This window comes from Pocillopora damicornis, chromosome 8 (genome assembly GCF_964200805.1).
Source record: "Pocillopora damicornis chromosome 8, jaPocDami1.2, whole genome shotgun sequence".
NCBI lineage: Eukaryota > Metazoa > Cnidaria > Anthozoa > Scleractinia > Pocilloporidae > Pocillopora > Pocillopora damicornis.
Genome location: NC_142677.1, coordinates 6,459,029 through 6,477,478, shown reverse-complemented (window position 1 = coordinate 6,477,478; position 18,450 = coordinate 6,459,029). Strand labels below are relative to the sequence as shown.

General features: G+C 38.9%; 1 protein-coding gene across 3 annotated transcripts; it reads left to right on the top strand.

Annotated features, from left to right (window-relative positions):
* The first annotated feature begins 5,643 nt into the window (after nt 1-5,643).
* LOC149041150 (uncharacterized) lies at nt 5,644-17,847 on the top strand. 3 transcript variants are annotated; one of them, XM_089214459.1, is made up of 8 exons: nt 5,644-5,970; nt 7,557-7,617; nt 9,120-12,091; nt 12,422-14,698; nt 14,802-14,929; nt 15,358-15,478; nt 16,150-16,232; nt 16,761-17,847. In XM_089214459.1, the coding sequence occupies exons 2-8, from the start codon at nt 7,590-7,592 to the stop codon at nt 16,816-16,818; spliced, it is 5,667 nt and encodes a 1,888-aa protein (XP_089070585.1). In that variant the 5' UTR covers nt 5,644-5,970; nt 7,557-7,589; the 3' UTR covers nt 16,819-17,847. The 3 variants fall into 3 exon arrangements, with proteins under 3 accessions (XP_089070585.1, XP_089070588.1, XP_089070587.1); XM_089214462.1 differs by lacking the exon at nt 7,557-7,617 and having other exon boundaries at nt 5,783-5,970; XM_089214461.1 differs by lacking the exon at nt 5,644-5,970 and having other exon boundaries at nt 7,469-7,617.
* Nucleotides 17,848-18,450: the final 603 nt, after the last annotated feature.

Genomic DNA, 18,450 nt, shown 5'->3' with positions numbered 1-18,450 from the left:
GAAATTGCGGTGCACATTGCGGTGACCATTTCTGTAAACTTTTGATTTCATTCTTCATTCCCTAATTATTTTTAAAACTGCAAGGCCATGTATCCTTGAATGAAGTGAACTGTAACTGGGGAAAATGGTAACTAAAGTGAATATGAAGTCTCCGTAGAAAGCACTCGAAAGCGTATGCGGTGTATTTTCCGGTGAAACTAGTCATTTTCTTTCGCTATTAGAGAAGCACAAAAATAATATTTTTGCCGAGCGCTTTGGTAGAGAACCTGAATGCAAATAATGAAAAACCAAAAGAATCAAAGTTAAAAAAAGATAATCCGATGATTTTTTTTAACTTTGAAGAATAACTCATCCTGATATACTGATTGTAATTCAGCGATACAAGTGGAGACTCCCAAAATCCTTATATGCTCGTGTTCTGGGTTCCGGAGAGCTCGATCGAAGCTCCATTCCTTGTTTCTGCGAGTCATAACGTCAATATCCGCGGAAGCTGCGAGCAGATTCATATTATTTGCATTCAGGTTCTCCATCAAAGCGATCAGCAAAAAGAAACTCTTAGTGTATACTTCTTTGATAGCGAAAAAAAATGACCAGTTTTCCCGAAAAATCCGCCGCATACGTTCGGTTGAGAAACCAAACTTCCCTCTAGCCACAATTATATCATATTAGACGATTTGGTGTGTAGTATCGCTAGGTGTTTTGACGAGCCCGCAGGGCACGTCAAAATACAAAGAAATTATTACTGACCAGAGTAATTCTAAATATGCCTGCACGTGTCATTGGCTTATCGATTAATACAGAACCAATAAGCTTACTTCCGGACTACTTCATTTGCACAGAGGTATCAAGAAAAAATTTGCTGTTTATACAATCGAAAATTAATGCATCAGGTAATGTGATGTAACAGAAAAAGGTCTGACCCCATAGAATTTGCGTTGCGGATAGAAATGTTAAGTTATTTTGGTATGAGAAGAACAGGTCGCATGCTGTACGCAAAAAATTACAATACCATATGATCGATGCGTGGCAAATTTTGCGATAGGCTTCAAATGATTCAGTGGGATTGATTGTCGTTGGCGCTCGAATAAACTTCCACGTTCAGACAGCCAGACATTCAGACATTCATTAAAAGTGCACTGACGTCAAAAATAAATATAATGTTGCCTTCTGTTGATGAGAAACTTCATTTTCTTTCAATTTTTTTTTTAAGTCAAGTGAAAACAAAGAACACAGAAGACATTGCACGTGTGAAATCTGCAGTTTGCTCAAAAGGGAGGTAAAAGGTCATGCTTAATAACCACATGACAGGAACGATGAAAGCGTCTCCTGGTGGTTTTTTTTTATGGCTTTGAGAGAGTTTTTAGGAAAAAATAAATCTTTTGTCATAGATCATTGGCTGATCGATGAATTAAAAAACAATGTTTTTGTAGAACTGATGTCAGTATTGGTGTAGAACTGAGAAGTCAAACCTGACTGAAACAAACTGCGGTTATAATTTTGTCGAGTTAGACAATATACTGGATCGAAACATCGGAGACTAATCCCGAAACTGATCAAGTAAGTACTTTATAGCCAACAAGGTATTAAACAGGTACCGTCAGTTAGGACATATTTTTTTAACATATGTGGCCTTTGGGGAGAGTAAAGCAGTGCGCCAGTATTTACAATGTAAATATTTCAAAACTATAAATGAATTGAGTCAATCGTTCTGAGAATAATTCAGTCCCACCAGCTTCAAATCCACGGATACTCACTGATGTGCAAATTTCTACTTTACTCATACATAACGGGACGATTGTCTGAATGTGGACTAAGAAAAATTTTATGAAATCTTCGGGATCGGGATTGGCTGGTATAAACCGTCGGGATTACGGAATTGTGAAAAATTTTAGTCGGGATCGCGGGATTGAAGAATCCATTGGGGACCCTCGTAAATGATTGAATCTCACGTATGACACGTACAATGCAGAAGTGAAAATCGTTCGACTCCAAATGGTGGAACTTGGCTCATGAGTGTAGTGAATGTAGCCGGAAAACTACATCCAGTCACTTTTAATTTTTCCTACTCTACTTTCTGTTTGTACAACATTGGTTTCCTTCAGTTGCAAATACATGTATCATGGAAAACGAAGCTAACGGTTTGACAGACTCCTCCGTGGCCAGACACAGTACAGACCATACCTTACGCTTGGAACTAATTTCTCGTAATCAAAATGGCTCACGCCATGACCAAGGCACAGGGATGGGGGCAGAGGTAAGAAACATTGAATACAGTATAGCCTTAAAAATAAAGAGAGGGGAACTGATATTGCCTGTCTGGGACTACGTAGCCGGCCGACTAGGGGAAGGAGGACGTTGTAAAAGCAATTCACCAAAATTGAAACTGAGATCACAGCTTTTATTTACTGCGACACAAAAACTGGAGCTATAAGGCCGAATGATCCAGAAACTTTGATCGCAGAGGCTTAGTCAAAAATTGATTCGGAAAATTACAAAATAATGTCACGAAAATCGTTATTGTTTCCCGGTTGCGACTGCCCCTTGAAGGTACTTTGCGATATCTTTACAACAAAAATATTGTCAGTTTTTATTTAATTAAAACAAAAACATCTCATAGATTTATAAGGCATCAAAACGAGCATTCCATGCGAGTAAAATGATTCTAAATCGCCCGCTCGCAGAGTTTGCCATATAATAAACATTTTTGCAAATTATCCTATTTTGTTTCGTTTCTTTAGATTGTCGGGTCAAACAACACTGCTATCGACTCGTCTGCAACCGGTTTCCCTTCGGCCAAAGTCTTCCCAACGAACATTCAAGCTTCAACTCTGTTTGCATTGTCTGCACTGAACATAAGACCTTGGAATATTGAGTCTTTAGAGTCCACGAACAACAGTCCTCTTGCATTGGAACAAGGAGTAGCCAGAGCAAAGGTCTAAATGAACAGGAGAATGCGGGAAAGACAACAGCGTGAATTGGAGCGGGAAGAACTTCAAGCGGACCAGGACAGAAGGGAAACAGAGATTAGAATGAGAAGAAATAGAGATATGATAGAAAGAGAGAGAAAAGAAGAAGAAGTTCTAGTGGATGGAGAGAATGGCAAGAGGCAAAAGAATAATGCAATAAGAGGAGGGATTTACTAGGTACAAGAAACCTTGTTTTATACAATATTCCTATTGCTTTAGAAATTTTTGTACAAAAGTAGTTAATATACATTTTCCCGCAAGATGCTGGTCTATGTAAACACCTAAAAAATTTAATGGAAGAATTAGGTCTTCCGCTCTGTAATACCCGCAAAAACATCCGCAGGGCATTCCCACTTAAAATGTGAATGACTAATTAATCGTGGCGTCAACATGAACCGAACCCAATCCCCCGCAAGAAAAACCCAGTGAGTTTTTCAATTCTTCGTCAAATTATTCGTAGCCCACTCTCCGCATTGCTTGTTTACCTAGACTTAGCAGATGTAACTCCAAGTTTGTATGTATATGGCTCAGGCACAAACACTTTTCGCCTTTTTGTTTTACTTCTTAAAAGATTCATCGTCTCTTTACCTTGATAAAGCAAACAAAGCTTACTAAATTGCTCAGTCCTTGGGTATGTATAATTAATTTTGACAGCCAAATATTAATGTATCGTCTCCTGAAGAGAGTGTATTTGTAAATTGTCTCGCACACAGAAAGCGCTTTCGGTTTTTCTTCCGTTTTCCCTCGTCATAATCAAGAGGATTTTATCTCACCACATCAGCTTCATTTTTGGTGTTAAATCTACAAAATTGTATCTGCTTTCATGAGCAATCTGTAACCGATTTACTTTTACAGTTGCAGTCGACTCCCGATGACTCGAACCTTAGCTAACTTGACATCGCGCCAACTCGAACCGAAATTGATGATGATTACCCTTTAATGTCCGTCATACATTAACCGCAATTTTATCCTCGATGGCTCAAATCTCCTGCTGCCCCTTCAGGTAATTCTCTTTAGATTTTTACCCTCTATAACCCGAATCACGGTAAGAAACAAGGACTTCAAAACAAATTAAAACCTAGAAAGCATTCCCTAACACGTAGCCACTAGGCAGACAAATGCCTTAGCATCGTCAACCACGAAACAGCTGCTATACCAAATTTATCAGTCACACCGAGAACTCATAATTCCACTGTAGAATGACATTGCTTTTATTATCCCTTTATAAAGACTTAAGCGCTAAGGAAACTTGAGGAGTCACTTTTCTTCTCTCAGTGATTTTATTTATAGACTGTTGGCAGGTGCCCATCGTTGTGGCGCTGTAATCAAGGTTCTTTTGTTGATAATTCCTTTCAGACGTGACTTGAAATTGGATTTTGTCTCGGCGCCCAACATGATCCCCTCGGCAATTTCCAAAGCGGATGTCGGCTTGCTTCCCTCAGCATAACAAGTGATCAGTTTTTTACAGGACTTATTAATTTACATATGACCTCGGGAAGTTAAAACCCCTGAAACGTTATTGATCTCAAACTCCCTGTTGCGAGAATCATTACTTTTTGTTGAGCCTGATTTTCTCTAGAGACGCAAGCACAAACGAAAGCATCACAACGCTTATTTCACCGTGAAAAAGGCCCGATGCAAGCATGAACACAAATGCAAGAATCAAAATGCGTCCTTTTCGTTGGGCTTGTATCTGTGCTTGTCGACGTTCGTTTTCACTCGGTGTAATTACCTAGCGCTAGAGCTTGCGCACTAATGAAAAGCAGGCTTATGCTCCAAAAGCATAACTGGTTTTTACCATAACTTAAGCCAGTTCTTTCTTTTGAACTGCTGACACCCCTTGATTTGCTCGACCACGGGTAACAGAAATTAAAATTAGCAAATCAAACTTGTGAGAAAGGTCTATTTGAATCCTCTGGAGCGAGTCCGTTATGACTGAATCGTAAGAACTTCCTTGTGACTGGATCTTTTTGGCCAGTTGTGGGAAAAGTAATTGAATCGTTTGGCCCCCGAAGTCGTTGCATCCAAGGGCCTTCTCGGTTTTGAAAGTATCATCATTTTTAGAACGGCAAGCCCCTTAGTTGCATCGATTGTGTCTTCATTTTGACGGGTTGAGAGGAGGTCAATCTTTGGACGTCATGGTCAATTAGCCTGATCCGGTAAAATGGACTGATAGATAAAAGAAATTGATTTAGGGGATTCCCCTTCTTTCAAGTGCAGTTTTATTTTTGTTTTCAAGATTTCGAGAATATTCGGGGTTGCGTAAAATATCTTCAAGTGTACGTTATCAACAAAAAAAACTGGTGGTATTTCGAGTGAAAAACAACGGTAAATGAAAAGATGTAGATAAGATGGAAAAACCAGTCCGAAACACCGACAGAAGGAAGGAAAGAGCTAATAAGAAAGTTTTTGCAGCAAATTGTTAATGGCCAGATTGAATTTGAATCTTGAATTTTATTGTTTCTAAGAACTTATAAGCGTGTTATTTCGCCTTGTTTCGCGCTAATTCTTTTTGCGAAGTCCTACGTCATCAGAATTATTTTTTGGAATCTTTTCATTTTTGCGCTAATTATCTTTAAGTATCGCATATTTGTTTGGTTACCTGGTGAACACAGTGGTTACTATCATAACAGTTAGAAAAGCCTTTTAAACTGTTGTACCGATCATTGTGCCATGGTAAGGGAAGAATAAATGGTAAAATGATTTTTGAACTTTTCGTTTAAACTCTGAAATTCCTTTTTTTCTTAATATTGTGTGGCCCTTTATCTGGCAAACAGCTTGTGCGAAACATCTCGAGAATCTTTCCTTACGTTGCAGTTAGCCTATATAATACCTGTTAGTTGGTCTTTGCACATTGACCGTAAGACGGGTTTTGGAATCTGCTTCCGAGAGTGAAAGTCACATGTAAACGATGGACTAGTTATTCTTCCAACTCAGGAACTTCGATATTGACGAGGTCCCGTAGATCCAGCAACATGCAGTAGCAAGACCGTATTTAAATAAGGTATGTAATCTGTAGCCCTAAGAAGTCAAACGGTATTTGAGTCGATTTTATACTTTGGGTAGGCTTATCTACTTCGATATAACATCACAATTTCCGCTTTTCCAGAGTCATATGATTTGATACAGTGGTATGAAAACTTGATTTAAAAGCTGAGTTTTCCGCTGGTATCTTAAAACAAGTTGGCAGAAGTCATAAGCGCTTAACAGACACCAGTCATAACATATGAAAAAAAATACCTCCATCTGGCTAATAGGGAGAGCGAGTTTCTCCGAAATGTAAAGCGATGCGGTCAAATCTCTAAATTATCACGACCGGTCGACAACCAGACACAGCACAGCTTAAAAAGGTTATGTTTGTGTTATTCCGGTAACCAGATTGAACCGGCTCTTATAACTTTTATGTTCTTAGCAGGGGTGTTCAATTGTGATCCTATTGTTCTTTTTGTTTTAAATACTGTTCTGTACGAAAAATTAAGTTAAGTTACCGTGTTGAGCAAAATGTATGACCTTTCAAGTTTTCATCCCAGCCTGAGTATTTATACTGAGCAGAATGAAACAGAGAAATGAATGATTCGGCGAGACCTCAGAAACCGAAACTGGAAGTCTTGGGAGGTAATTGATTGAATCAAACATGATTTGCAAGTCAAAAGTGCAAACATGCAAAGTACAAAAATCCAATGTACGCATTCTCGTATCGTGAAAGTGAGGTATCATTTATCGTTTTCTTTGAAATTCGCAATTATAGTAAGTTATTGCAAAACTATTTTAATTACAATGAATGAAGAACTTTCAGCAACGGGCTTGGAATGTAACAGAAAGATTGTTTGTCAGGGCCATTCCACGAAACGTTACGCAAAGGCTCATTTCCTCTTTCCTTTCTGCATGAGATCAGCGGACTGCATGAAACAGATGTGTATGGTGTGAGTTAAAGGCACACTACTGTATGTGAAGTTTTCTAGGCAATAATCTTATCTCGAGGGCAATTTGGAATAGGTAAGCTCGAATTAATTTTTAAAAGATTAATAAAGCTCGCGATCCTCGAAAAATTCATGGGTCATAGCGGAAAAACCATTTTATAAAGAGACATGTCGACTCAAATGCGTTATAAACTCGTTCAGCTTTTTGATTCCCGGCCATTCGTCAATTACCAGATAGTAAGCACTTAGCTTCTCTTGTGAATAGAAACCTAAGTATTTGGCTGGATGCCCAGGGAATGTTAATTACTAACGTAGCTACATGCTACTATTTTTAGTACATCACGCAATAAATTTCAAATTTGAGCGCGAAAGTCGTTACCTTGTCCTAATACATTACAGGTTCTGGATTCCGCGCCAGCATAACTTACGATGGGTACTTCTGCCTAGCTGATGATTTCTCTATGGTAGATATCAATGATAATTTCCAAAGCTTTGTATTTGTAAAATCTGTAGCTTATTTGCATTGATATTTCACAAATTACATCTTCAAACACATGCTTACATGTATAGGAGTGTAACATATTTGGCACCAATTTACCCTTGCTTTTACATTGGAATATATTCTGTAGACTTGTTATCAAACTTTTTCTGTACGATCTATCTTAATTAGTGAGATGTAACTGTACTGGGCCGGAAGCTACTGATGAGTTCTGAGAAAACGGACAAACGAGGTAATAGACTTTTAAAAATCTGCAGCAGACACTTACAATAGTGTTAAGTAATTTTTTCTGACTTACAATTCTGCATATGTTTCCGTGATTGCTTTCGTAAAACGTGTTATGAGAAAGCTAACTTATAAGTGTTTCACAAGCGAGTGATCATTTTCAGTTTTATGTCCGCTTGTGAACGTTGTGGTGTAAAGTAATTCTGTAATTTGCACTTGTGTGGATTTAATGAATATAATCAATGCATCGGCTAAGTGAAAGAAAAATTGCGCCTTTAAGCGATAAAATGCAAACATGTTACTAGAAAATGATCCAGCGCTGAAGCTGTGCTGTTTTAATCGTCAATTTACGGAGTGAAATGCGTGACATGACACTCAACTTTAAGCGTGACTTGAGTGTATTTTACAGGGGGAAACTGTGTATCACTGAAAATGAATTAAAGAAGATGCTTTGTACGATTGTCCAAAAAATAGCCCAAGAAATAGTCCATCAGTCCAAGGGTCCAATGATCCAGTCTATATTTTACCTATGCTGTGGAGGCATAGATTAAATCATAAAATGATTGATTAGCATAATAATTGTTCACGATCCACAGCCCCTTGATCAGCCTCAGTGACTTGATTAAATATAGACACAATTAGTAAATCGCCTAATTACGTCCGATCTAAGTAGGAATCAGCGAGCTTATGTTCTTAAACTTTATAGTACTCTGTGAGGGGTTCTCTTTCCTTCTCAAATAAGAGCATCTGAAAGCTTTTCGCTTGGTATCTAGTTTTTGTAGGTTATGTCCTGTCAACTAATCCAAATGTAAACAAACTCAGGAGTGTTGAGTGACATGGGGTGACGGAATGTACATAAAAGTATTAATGTTGCTCAGACATCTATATCCATTTCACTTCCACAACCAACGGGCTCTTTACCCACGTCACGTAACAACTGACTAGTGGGAGTCAAATCGTGGACGGGCTCGAACAAAGAAACTTGCCCTTGTGTTTGTGCGTCAAATACGAGTTCAGTCAACTCTAACTCTTTGGTAAAAATATATCGTTTTCCTGGCGGCTTCAACAGAAAAGTATTTATCCTTCAGGCCTTTTTTTGTTTTTTGTTTTCATTTAACGGGAGAGACAACTTGACAAAAGGTCACGCGAAATGTTATTGTGAAGTCGTGGATTTGTGAAACGTCCGTTTAAGGACCTCTCATTATTTATAATGGGGGTGGTTGATTGGCAGTCAATTTTCTAAAGTCCTCCCTCATACTCTGTTTTAACAACTTATCTCTCAATGACTATTCCCTTAATACATATAAAGAAAAAAAAAGCGGACTCTGTCAAGGATCGGTTTACTTCATGTTTTCATTTTTGTCCAACTGTTTTAAATAAGAATGAATGTTATATTATGGTGGAGCAAAGTAATCTGTAGATAAAGTTTACAACCATCAATATCATCATCACCGTTATTTAATTTAAAGGAACTTACTCCAAATGAACCAGCTGTTTTCTCTATTCTAGAAACAAGGAAAATGGATCCCCCAGACAGAATCGAATTCCTTATGTTAACGGTTAACTATCTGGAACAGGGGAACTTAGTTCAAGCGAAAGAATCATTACGAAAAAATCACCAGTATTTTCAAGACTTGTCGCCAAGTGATTTGTCAAAATCCACTTTACAGGAGATAGAGATAGTAAACAAGGCAGAGAAAATATCGATAGAGAATGTGGCGTGGAGTCTTCGAACTGGAGTAATTTTGTTGCCCCAGACGTCTGCAAAGAACAACTTCTTTGTCCGCTTCGCCAATGTAGTTGGTGCTGTTGCTTTAATCACGATTTGTGTTGATATAGCTGAGAAAGTATTTGGGCAGTTAAAAGTGTACATTGAGAATGCTGAAGACGAAGAATCAGTTATTAGCCTTGGAGTTGCCCTTAATAACTTAGGTTGCGTGTATATTAACAAAGGAAGTTTTCAAAACGCAAAAGTTAGTCTTCAAAGAGCTCTTGCAATGTTTGAGGTAGTCAAAACAGGAAAAGAGTGTGTCACTGTCAAGGAGAAAATAGCAACAATAACAAATAACTTACGAATGGTGCATCAGGCTCAGAGGAGCCATGTAGCTGACATGCAATTACAAAACGATCTCCTTTCTAACGTAAGCCGCTTTGCCATACAACCAAGAATCACTGCAGTTGTTGATTACAATACAGCCCTTACCTCTCTGGATAACAGAAATCTTAGAAAAGCTTTGGACGAACTTGAGACTTTAAAAGCATTTTGTGAAACAAAATTACACCAAAACAAGGGACTGTTAACCTGCATTTTGTTAAAAATCCGTTTAGTTTGTTTGAAGCTTCAAGCCTCTAGTGGGACCACGACTTTTATTGATACTAAGATTTCGACCTTTCAAGGGCTGAAGGAACTTGTTGATATTAGTACAAACTTTTCGTTAGACTTCTTAGTCACAATTGTGGAGACGGTGGCCGACATTCACCTTTATCAAGGTAATCTTGACCTTGTCTGTAGCTATTTCTCCTATCTTTTACCGCTTGTTCGTGAAAGATGTGGTGCAGATCACACAACAGTTGCTTCCATTCTGTCAAAACAAGGACTTATTTTCCTCCACTTGGAAAACTTCGCATGTTCTAGGCAATGCTTTACCGATGCATTGGAGATTTTCACGGGAGCTTTTGGTGCTATTCACCCCGATGTTCTCAAATGCAATGCAGGTCTTTCTAGGCTGGAATGGCTCGATGGATGTGAAGAAAAATCTTTAACGCACAGTCGGACAGTTCTGGAAAATGTGGAAAGGATTTGCCAAGTCTCATTTGAGTGTCAATTGAAGCCAAAATTCATTGAATTGTTTTCACAAAGCGGAAGAACACCGTCTCCTCATGTCGATCACGAAGAACAACTAAAACTCGAAACTCTGGTTTCTGAGTTTGGTATGGAAATAACAAGGGTTCTCAACCAGCATCAACTGACTGATCTCGGAGATTGTCCAGGAACACTATCAGAAAGTGATAATGTTGTGGTTTCCTTCATCTGCAAGGAATTATGTGCAAAGCTGAGCTTTAACTGGTTCAAATTTGGTCTTTGCTTGTTTAACCTTGGAGTGGATCAAAGTGTCGCCTTTCTCTTTCTCTCGTGTTCATATGCAAGATTGTTTTACGATCATTTTGATTGTTCTGAAGTCATTTTACTGAAAGTGATTTTTGTTGTGTGTCATCTCAAATCTAAGACGTGTCAAACCTTCCCGAAAGCTCAAGAGAGATTAAAAAATGAATTCGGACGGTTGAAGAACTTCATTGAGGACAAAGCGAAGAGATTTGATAAACCGGAAAGCAAAACTATATTTTTTGACGAAAATACAAACTTGATGATTGCTCTGGCAGTAATCCTTCAGTCGTTTGTAGAAATGGAAATGTTCGAGATGATAGCTGATGTGCATAGTTTATTTTCTTTCCTGTCAAACCAACAGTCTCCGCAGGTACCTCACGTAGTTCTCGTTGAAGAGTTTCGGTTTGCGTTTTTTAGTTCAAACATACAATGTCTTGGCAAACAAGTTATGCATGACCTGATCTTTTCGACGCCTCTTGAGAAGAACAATCGAAAAATCTCAGACGGAAACGATGCAGATACTCCCTGCAACTCTCAAAGTATGGAGATTACAAAATCTTTACATAAAGATGACAACTTTGGAGAAAGGAAATCGAGGCAAATTTTCAAAACTCTGGCACTCAAAACTGATAATACTCAGTGGAAAGGATCTTTCAGATTTCTTGTGGAGTGTCCAATATCTCGTGGAGTTGACATTTCAGTACTAAATAAAATAAATGTGTGGAGTGTAAATGCAGTAGAAGACAGTCTGCCTCACTTGATCTCACGCAGCCATCAGAACATAGAATTGGCAACACAATATTTCCTAGAATTGGAACTCCTAGCCTCTGCGGAAAGCACTCTTTCTTCGATTTCTGGTGATTTTTCCCTTTTGCCACTCGTGCTATCGGCAGCTAAGGATGGTTCAGAATCTGAAACGAAATCTCCGGTTCTCGTCAACCTAGAGAACACTTGTGAAGGAAGCCTAGAATTTATTTTCCAAGACAAAGTTTTTGCGAATTTTCTATTCGGAAAGCTTTTAAAGCAAATTTTAACCAATGAAGACGAGCTTGGTGAGGTTGTGAACGTGGTTATCAAAGACAGCCAACTCGTGTTGAAAATCCAAGGTCCACCCATAGTGCAAATAGTAATTCAGTGCCATGAAGACACCATCAAAGTGAAAACCCACTTGATTCACTATTCTCAAAGCCTTAAAAAAATTGAGATTGTCCGAGAAATAGTTCCACCATGCAAATGCTCTCTTATTGAGATGGTCATCACTGACAAAATGGAAAAATGTGCTCGCAGTTTTGGCATTCATTTTGAGGCAAAAAGTGATAATGCCTGGTGTACTGCCTCATATCTGACTGGAGACGCAAAGGATATTTCAATGAGAGTAAGTGTTTTGAAAGTTGTATTCATCACTGTAGGTTTGAAACTTGTTTTTCAACTATGATGATGAATCCTTGTTATGCAACGATTCATCTACAAAATGTAAAATCCAGCTTACCAATATAACAAAATCAAAAATATGACCAAGTCAGAGGGTGAATGTTTCTTACCGCCTTTTCAGCTAACTTCAGGGATTTATGCATTATATTGAAGAAATCTAAAATTTTGTCGTCTTTCAAATTTAAGAACGACTTCTTGTTGCCTTAAACCCCATAGAAGGATTAGAAGTTAATTTTTGGCTATTGTTATAGTTTTTGATTCGTTCTTTTCCTAGGATCACCAGCCGCTAGAAATGCAGCTTAAAGCCGAACGTCAAGGCCGTATTTCTCCTCTCCCAACCCTGCTTTCGAGACAGTCCCTCCTGTCGGAGTCATCGACTCAAACAGATTCCTTGAGTATTCCCTCAACATGTGATCTTAGTACTCAAACAGAGCTCAGTGACTCTGATGAGTCTGGAAATCTGGTGGAGCCCACATCATCATCCAGTGAATTAAGTATATCATCATCATTACCTCAAACGTCATCGTCATCGTCATCATCATCTCCATCTTCATCATCGTCATCCTCCGGTGAAGAAGGTACAGTTGAGGTCTCCAGAAGGTCAAGGTCAGGGCCGGCAGAGAAAGGTAAATTATCAGTGAATTCCGTCCATTTGTGTGGTTTAGAACTTGAAAAACGAGAAAAAGAAGTTCCAAAATGCGAAAATTCGGAGGAAGAAAGATCTAGCATGGCTTATCTCAGTGTTTCAAAGTTCAACGATATTAGCAACGGTGCAGAGGAAGGACAGATAAATCAACCACTACTCATTCCGCCATTAACCTTGAGGGTTCAAACGGAAGGCAAATTACGTGAGAATAAAGAAAACTTTGAGAAGTTTACTCAAACCAATGATTGGCTGGGGCATTCTATGGATGATGAAGTTGATGGAGCTATAAAAAATGCTTCGTGCGGTAGTTCTGCAATCCAAAATTGTCATCCTTGTTATTCCTCAACTGGATCTGCTGAACCACCTTTTCAAGGGGAAGGTGGTCTATCCGAGAACCTTCCACGAGTTACTGACCAGGCGGAGCGTCATGGTGGTGCCACTGCCTCAACCAGCTGGTGCAATGATGTCACGGATGAAAACCGAAGAAATAGAGAACGTAAAGTCGATTCTAAGTCACTGAAGATTTCTCAAGAGGGCAAAAACAAGAGTAAAGAGCATCTATCAGGAAGAAGTCACAACACAACGCCTAGGAAATTTCTAGGCATAAAGGGTGGTAGACAGGATTCATTTTTCTCAAACAGGAGCCTAGGTTACGAGAATTTCGAATCGGTTATTAACTGGAACGACAAGGACGGAAAGCCGGAGAGGGTTAGACCACGAGATGATATGCGAAACACCATAGAATCAAATTTCTTTGGTATAAGGCCTTGCTTCCTTGCTCGCCACACAGATGACAGTGGTATTACCTCTCCTATCGATGACATGGGGAATACAGCGGAAAACGCCTATGGAGGGTCTTCCAACACCTTCTCAAGGCATCAAGGGTCATCTTGTTTCACTACTGAGCAAGGATATCAAGTTACTTACTCCTTTCAAGCACCATCGTTTCATTCTGAAAGTTCAAAGGTATCTGCTAACGCACAGGGTCCAAATCCTCATAGCTCCTTCGATCCTAACCCTGCAGTATGGGGTCAACCGGTGCCTGCTCGTCCTCTACTTTCTCTTCCCTGCAACGGATCGGAGCATCTCCAAACCCTTTCCTGCGATGACCCGCGAATTGTAGTGACACCTCCGCATGCTTTGATCAATGATGACTCGCCGTTAGCGCTAACACCCCTTTTACCACAACAGAGAAAAGTCAAGGATGAACGTACTGTTCCTGAAGTACAAGGAGAGAGAAACTCTGATTTTAAAAAGATGAATGGAAATCCTGCATGTTTACCTAATACCACTTCAATTGCACAAGGCCTGATCTCCCCTGAAATGGAAGTCTCTGCTTTACCACAAGCAGCCATGAACAGAAATCTAGCTTGGGAAACAAGAACAACTGTAGATCAGGACACTGCTTACCAAGGGCCACTGGGTGTCTTGAACGAAACTTCGTCTCTCTCAAATGATGATTCCTTAGCTGACCTAGAGCGACGAGTAACCGAAGCCTGTTCCTTTGTCGAAAAAACCTTGAAAATAAGGGAAGTAAAAGAAAAGGCAATGAAGGAAAAAGAACGAAGAAGAAAAGAAGAGCGGGCCAGGAAAGAACAACAAGCACGTGAAAGAAGAGAAAGGGAGGCAAGTGAAACAAGACAAACGGAACGCAGGAATGACAGAGAAGAAGTCAGCAACCCCATGAGTGGTGGAGGAGGAACACCTACGCAAACCTCCGCTGCTGCCGAGGGTCGACAATGGCTCTGTGAACATTATAGGCGGCTCTGTCGTGTCAAGTTCCCATGCTGCGGAAAATTCTTTCCTTGTCATCGTTGTCATAACAATTCTGGATGTTCAAATGATAATTCCAAAGCAAGAGAGGCGTGTTACGTTGAGTGCTCGGTTTGTAGCCATCAACAAGAGGTATTTAGACATATCATTTATTAGAAATTACATTAATGTGGAAATGGAGCAGTTATATTCAGACTATATGCCATTTGCTTTTAATGCTTTGTTGTTTTTTAAGATCAACCAGGACGCCCAAACTTGTGCCAGATGTAAAACAAAGTTCTCAGCATATTTCTGCTCTATGTGTAAACACTTCACGGGCACAGACAAAAATCCATATCACTGCACAAAATGTGGTATCTGCCGGTAGGTGAAACGATATTCATGGCGAAATTGCTCGATTTTCGTTTGTTGGATGATACTCTTGTTTTCCAAAAAAATAAGGGAGTAATTGGCCTGCTTCGATATCAAGTGTTACCGTATGAATAGAAAGAAAATTCTGGCGCTAGCCTTGGGGCGAGAGCAACGCTTATAATAAGAGAGAGACAAGCCCTGATCGATACGCACATGAACCTTACCACTGCCAGTGTTTTCTCCTCCGTCTTTGCGAAATCGTTTTCAAAAGATATATCAATTTTTGCTTCCTCATAGGCATCGGGATTCCATTCTGTAGATCGAATCGAGTAGAAATATAGGGTTTTCACTTAGCATAAGCAACTTAATTTTCTTTACGAGTCATGTTAAGTTTTGCTCTTGTATTTACCTGCGAAGTGATGTTCCTGTTTTCATTTCAGCATCTTTAAAGACCGCTCCTTCCACTGCGATGTGTGTAACGTCTGTCTGGACAAACGGCTAGAAGGAAGACATTCTTGTCGAGAAAATTCAGGACATGATGAGTGCTGCATCTGTTTGGAAGTAATGACTTACTTTTCGCTTTAACACGGTGTTGCTGAAAAACTTCCCGAGAAGGGGATTTCTCTGTCTTGTTCGTTACAGATCGTTTCTTTTTTGTCGCGTTTACCTGTTAAATGATTGTCAGTGTTTTTGGATTTCGCTATCAGTTGTACTGTATTATTAATACTTTGTGTTCTGATATCGCTGTGAAACATTACGTTATTTGTTTTGTTCTATCTATAAATTTAGCTCTGCAGGTCAATGTTTTATGCTCGATTAATATAAAGCAACTGCACAGTTTTCACTCCTGTTAAGTCTGGATTCCATTAGATAATGTCTCTTTGTATCATTTATACATTGGAACGTTTTCCTTTCTGCTATTGTAAGAGCATAGACTTAAAAAAAACTGTCCAGAGACACCCGTGACACTGGTTGCACACAAAATCGACTCTGCAAGAGGAAATATTGGCCAACAGCTTTTCCCTTTTTTTGTAATTATAGCCTTGTTATTGACAATGAAGGTGAAATCTAGCAACATACTAAGAGAGCACGACTTTTCTTAGCTAGGTTCTGAGTACAAAAGAAAGCGTTTAATAGAATTATTCGAAAAAGAAATGATTGTAAAAGTTAAACTGATAGATAATACCTGTTAATACTTTTACTTAAAGGAAGTTTGCAACATTTCTTTTCAGGACGCATTCAGCGGTTGTCAAATTCTGCCATGCTCACACAAGGTTCATAGAGAGTGTGCCATTGCAATGATACAGAATGGCGTGTAAGTATGCTCACAAAGTCACGATTTTTTATGAATTAACTAACATAACGAAGAACGCGTTAGTGGTCCCCTCCATTTGACGGTATCTAGTTAAAATTCTGAATCGGATTTGTATGTGGAGTTGTGGTGGAGGCTGTAGGGGGAAGTTGCCTGACTCTGTCCATCTCTCGAGTTCTGGCTGCGTGAACTGGAGTGTCAAAATCAATCATTGCTTTTTGCGTCTTTTTTCCTTTGAAGGAAATTGTCTTTGTTTCAATTGAATCTCTCATTGGTTTGTGATGTTAACTTCTGACTGGCTGTCGTAATTAGCTGGGCTTTGGTCTAACCGTGACACTCGAGAGAAAATTTCTCTTTGCATGCAGCCTTGGAACAGTTCTGAATCCACAGCAATGCTGGGTCGACTGTGAGCTTTGCAGTCTCTTTTGGTTTTACCCGTGATTTTACAGTGATCTTGATTTGAATGTTCTCGCGTTGAATTAAAACAAGTTTAAGTTGCATTAACCTGAAATATTCCCTTTACATTTGCAGTCGCAGCTGCCCAATTTGTCGCCATCCTCTATACAGTCAGACAAATGGCAATGAGTGAATGACAACGTCCATCCCAGGAACTTCTATTCTCACCTTGTTGATAAAATGGAGAGGACCCTGGGAATGGAGCTGAAAGGACAATCTTTTTAAATTTTGATAATTTTCAGGTGTTCAGATTTTGTAGACTTTTAACATAAATTGTATAACAGCGTTATTGCTTAAATTCAATGGAGTTCTCTAATCGTCCGGTTAAGAAGGGGCTACCTATTCAGGGCTTGTCACGCTCAGGTGATCAGAATATACAATCAAATCTTGCTCCGAGTTTAAATTATTTACTTTCTAATCTTTTTTGGTTTGATTTATCGGTACGTTTTTAAATTAGTTTGACATTTCAAATTCGAACAAATGTAGTAAGCTTAGGTGCGTTAGGTGCAGGTGATATGTGGGTCTCCAGTATCAAACTATCAAAACATTATCGCTTGTTGTCAAATATCGACTTTTTTATACTAACAACCCTAAATTTGGAGAGGCAAAAATAAACAACTCGTCGATGATATTTTAATCTAAAGAATAGTATAGCGGGTATTTGCTCAAAACCCAGCCCATTCTGTTCTGTTTTCTTACATTTTCTATTCTTTGAATTTCAAAGCCCTTCGTATCGGAAAAACAGCATTTTCGGAGCTTTCAATAAACGGGCTCCTGGGCAACGAAAAAGACTTAATTTGTAAAATGGAACGTAAAATTTTGCATTTAGTTTTCATATAACTTCGCGTTCAATGGTTGTTACCAGACCACACCTCGCTTGAACGGTGAGCACAACTTATTAAGAGGCTACCTCATATCTCCTCATCCTTGCTAGGCAAAACTATCTCGCCAGTTTCGTTTGCTGGGGATCACGGGGTATCTGTTAATCAATATCTTACCTATGATGTACATATCACTAAAACAGCCTCTAGTCGCATGAATAGTTATTACAGATAAGTAGAATTAAACGCCTCTTATACAGGAAAATACTTTTATTACTTATGAATAGCTTTGTTTTTAAAATTATGAATGATTTCGAGAATAAACTGAATGCTGTTAGTTAGTTTCTTGCTCATTATTTTGTTTAAGAGCAACGGTCAGGAAATATCGACCATTGAGTGGCAAGAGTTGAAAAATGAATTTCGCTTATTTTCTGACTATAAAAAGCTACTAAGAATAGAAAAAATTAATGTATTTCTTTTCCTTCCGGAGCGCTTTAATTCTGAGAAAACTGAGAAAAACGAATTTGACCCGCGATGATCCCGAAAGGTCCCGCAAGCAAGTGTGAAATTGATATTTTAAAGTGACTTTTGGTCTTCAAGGAAAAACGATTCAAAGGATCATGACACCGAATTTTGATAGAGTGAGTGCCGTACTTTCCCAGAAACTATATGACTTATCTTTATTGTTGTTCATAAATAGCAAACAACGCGCAGGAAAGTGCTGTATTTTCAAACGTGAAAAATCCCGCAAATATCTCCTTAATTCAAATGTTTTTTTCACCATGTGATATAATTCAGATTTTCCTTTTAACTATGTCATTAGAGGGATTTAAGGTTGTCCTTGATAATATGTTAGAATCAGCATGGGTTTTCTTTACAGCGCCTCACGCGAAGGTTTTGAAATGACCGTAATTCATTCAAATTTTTTTACAACGGCTGAGTAA

Excerpts from the sequence above, each read along its gene's own strand:
- LOC149041150 (XM_089214459.1), top strand. The coding sequence starts at position 7,590 with ATGAGTTCTGAGAAAACGGACAAACGAG. Across the intron at positions 14,699-14,801 it reads TTTGTAGCCATCAACAAGAG|ATCAACCAGGACGCCCAAAC; the intron begins GTATTTAGACAT and ends TTGTTTTTTAAG. Across the intron at positions 15,479-16,149 it reads AGTGCTGCATCTGTTTGGAA|GACGCATTCAGCGGTTGTCA; the intron begins GTAATGACTTAC and ends ATTTCTTTTCAG.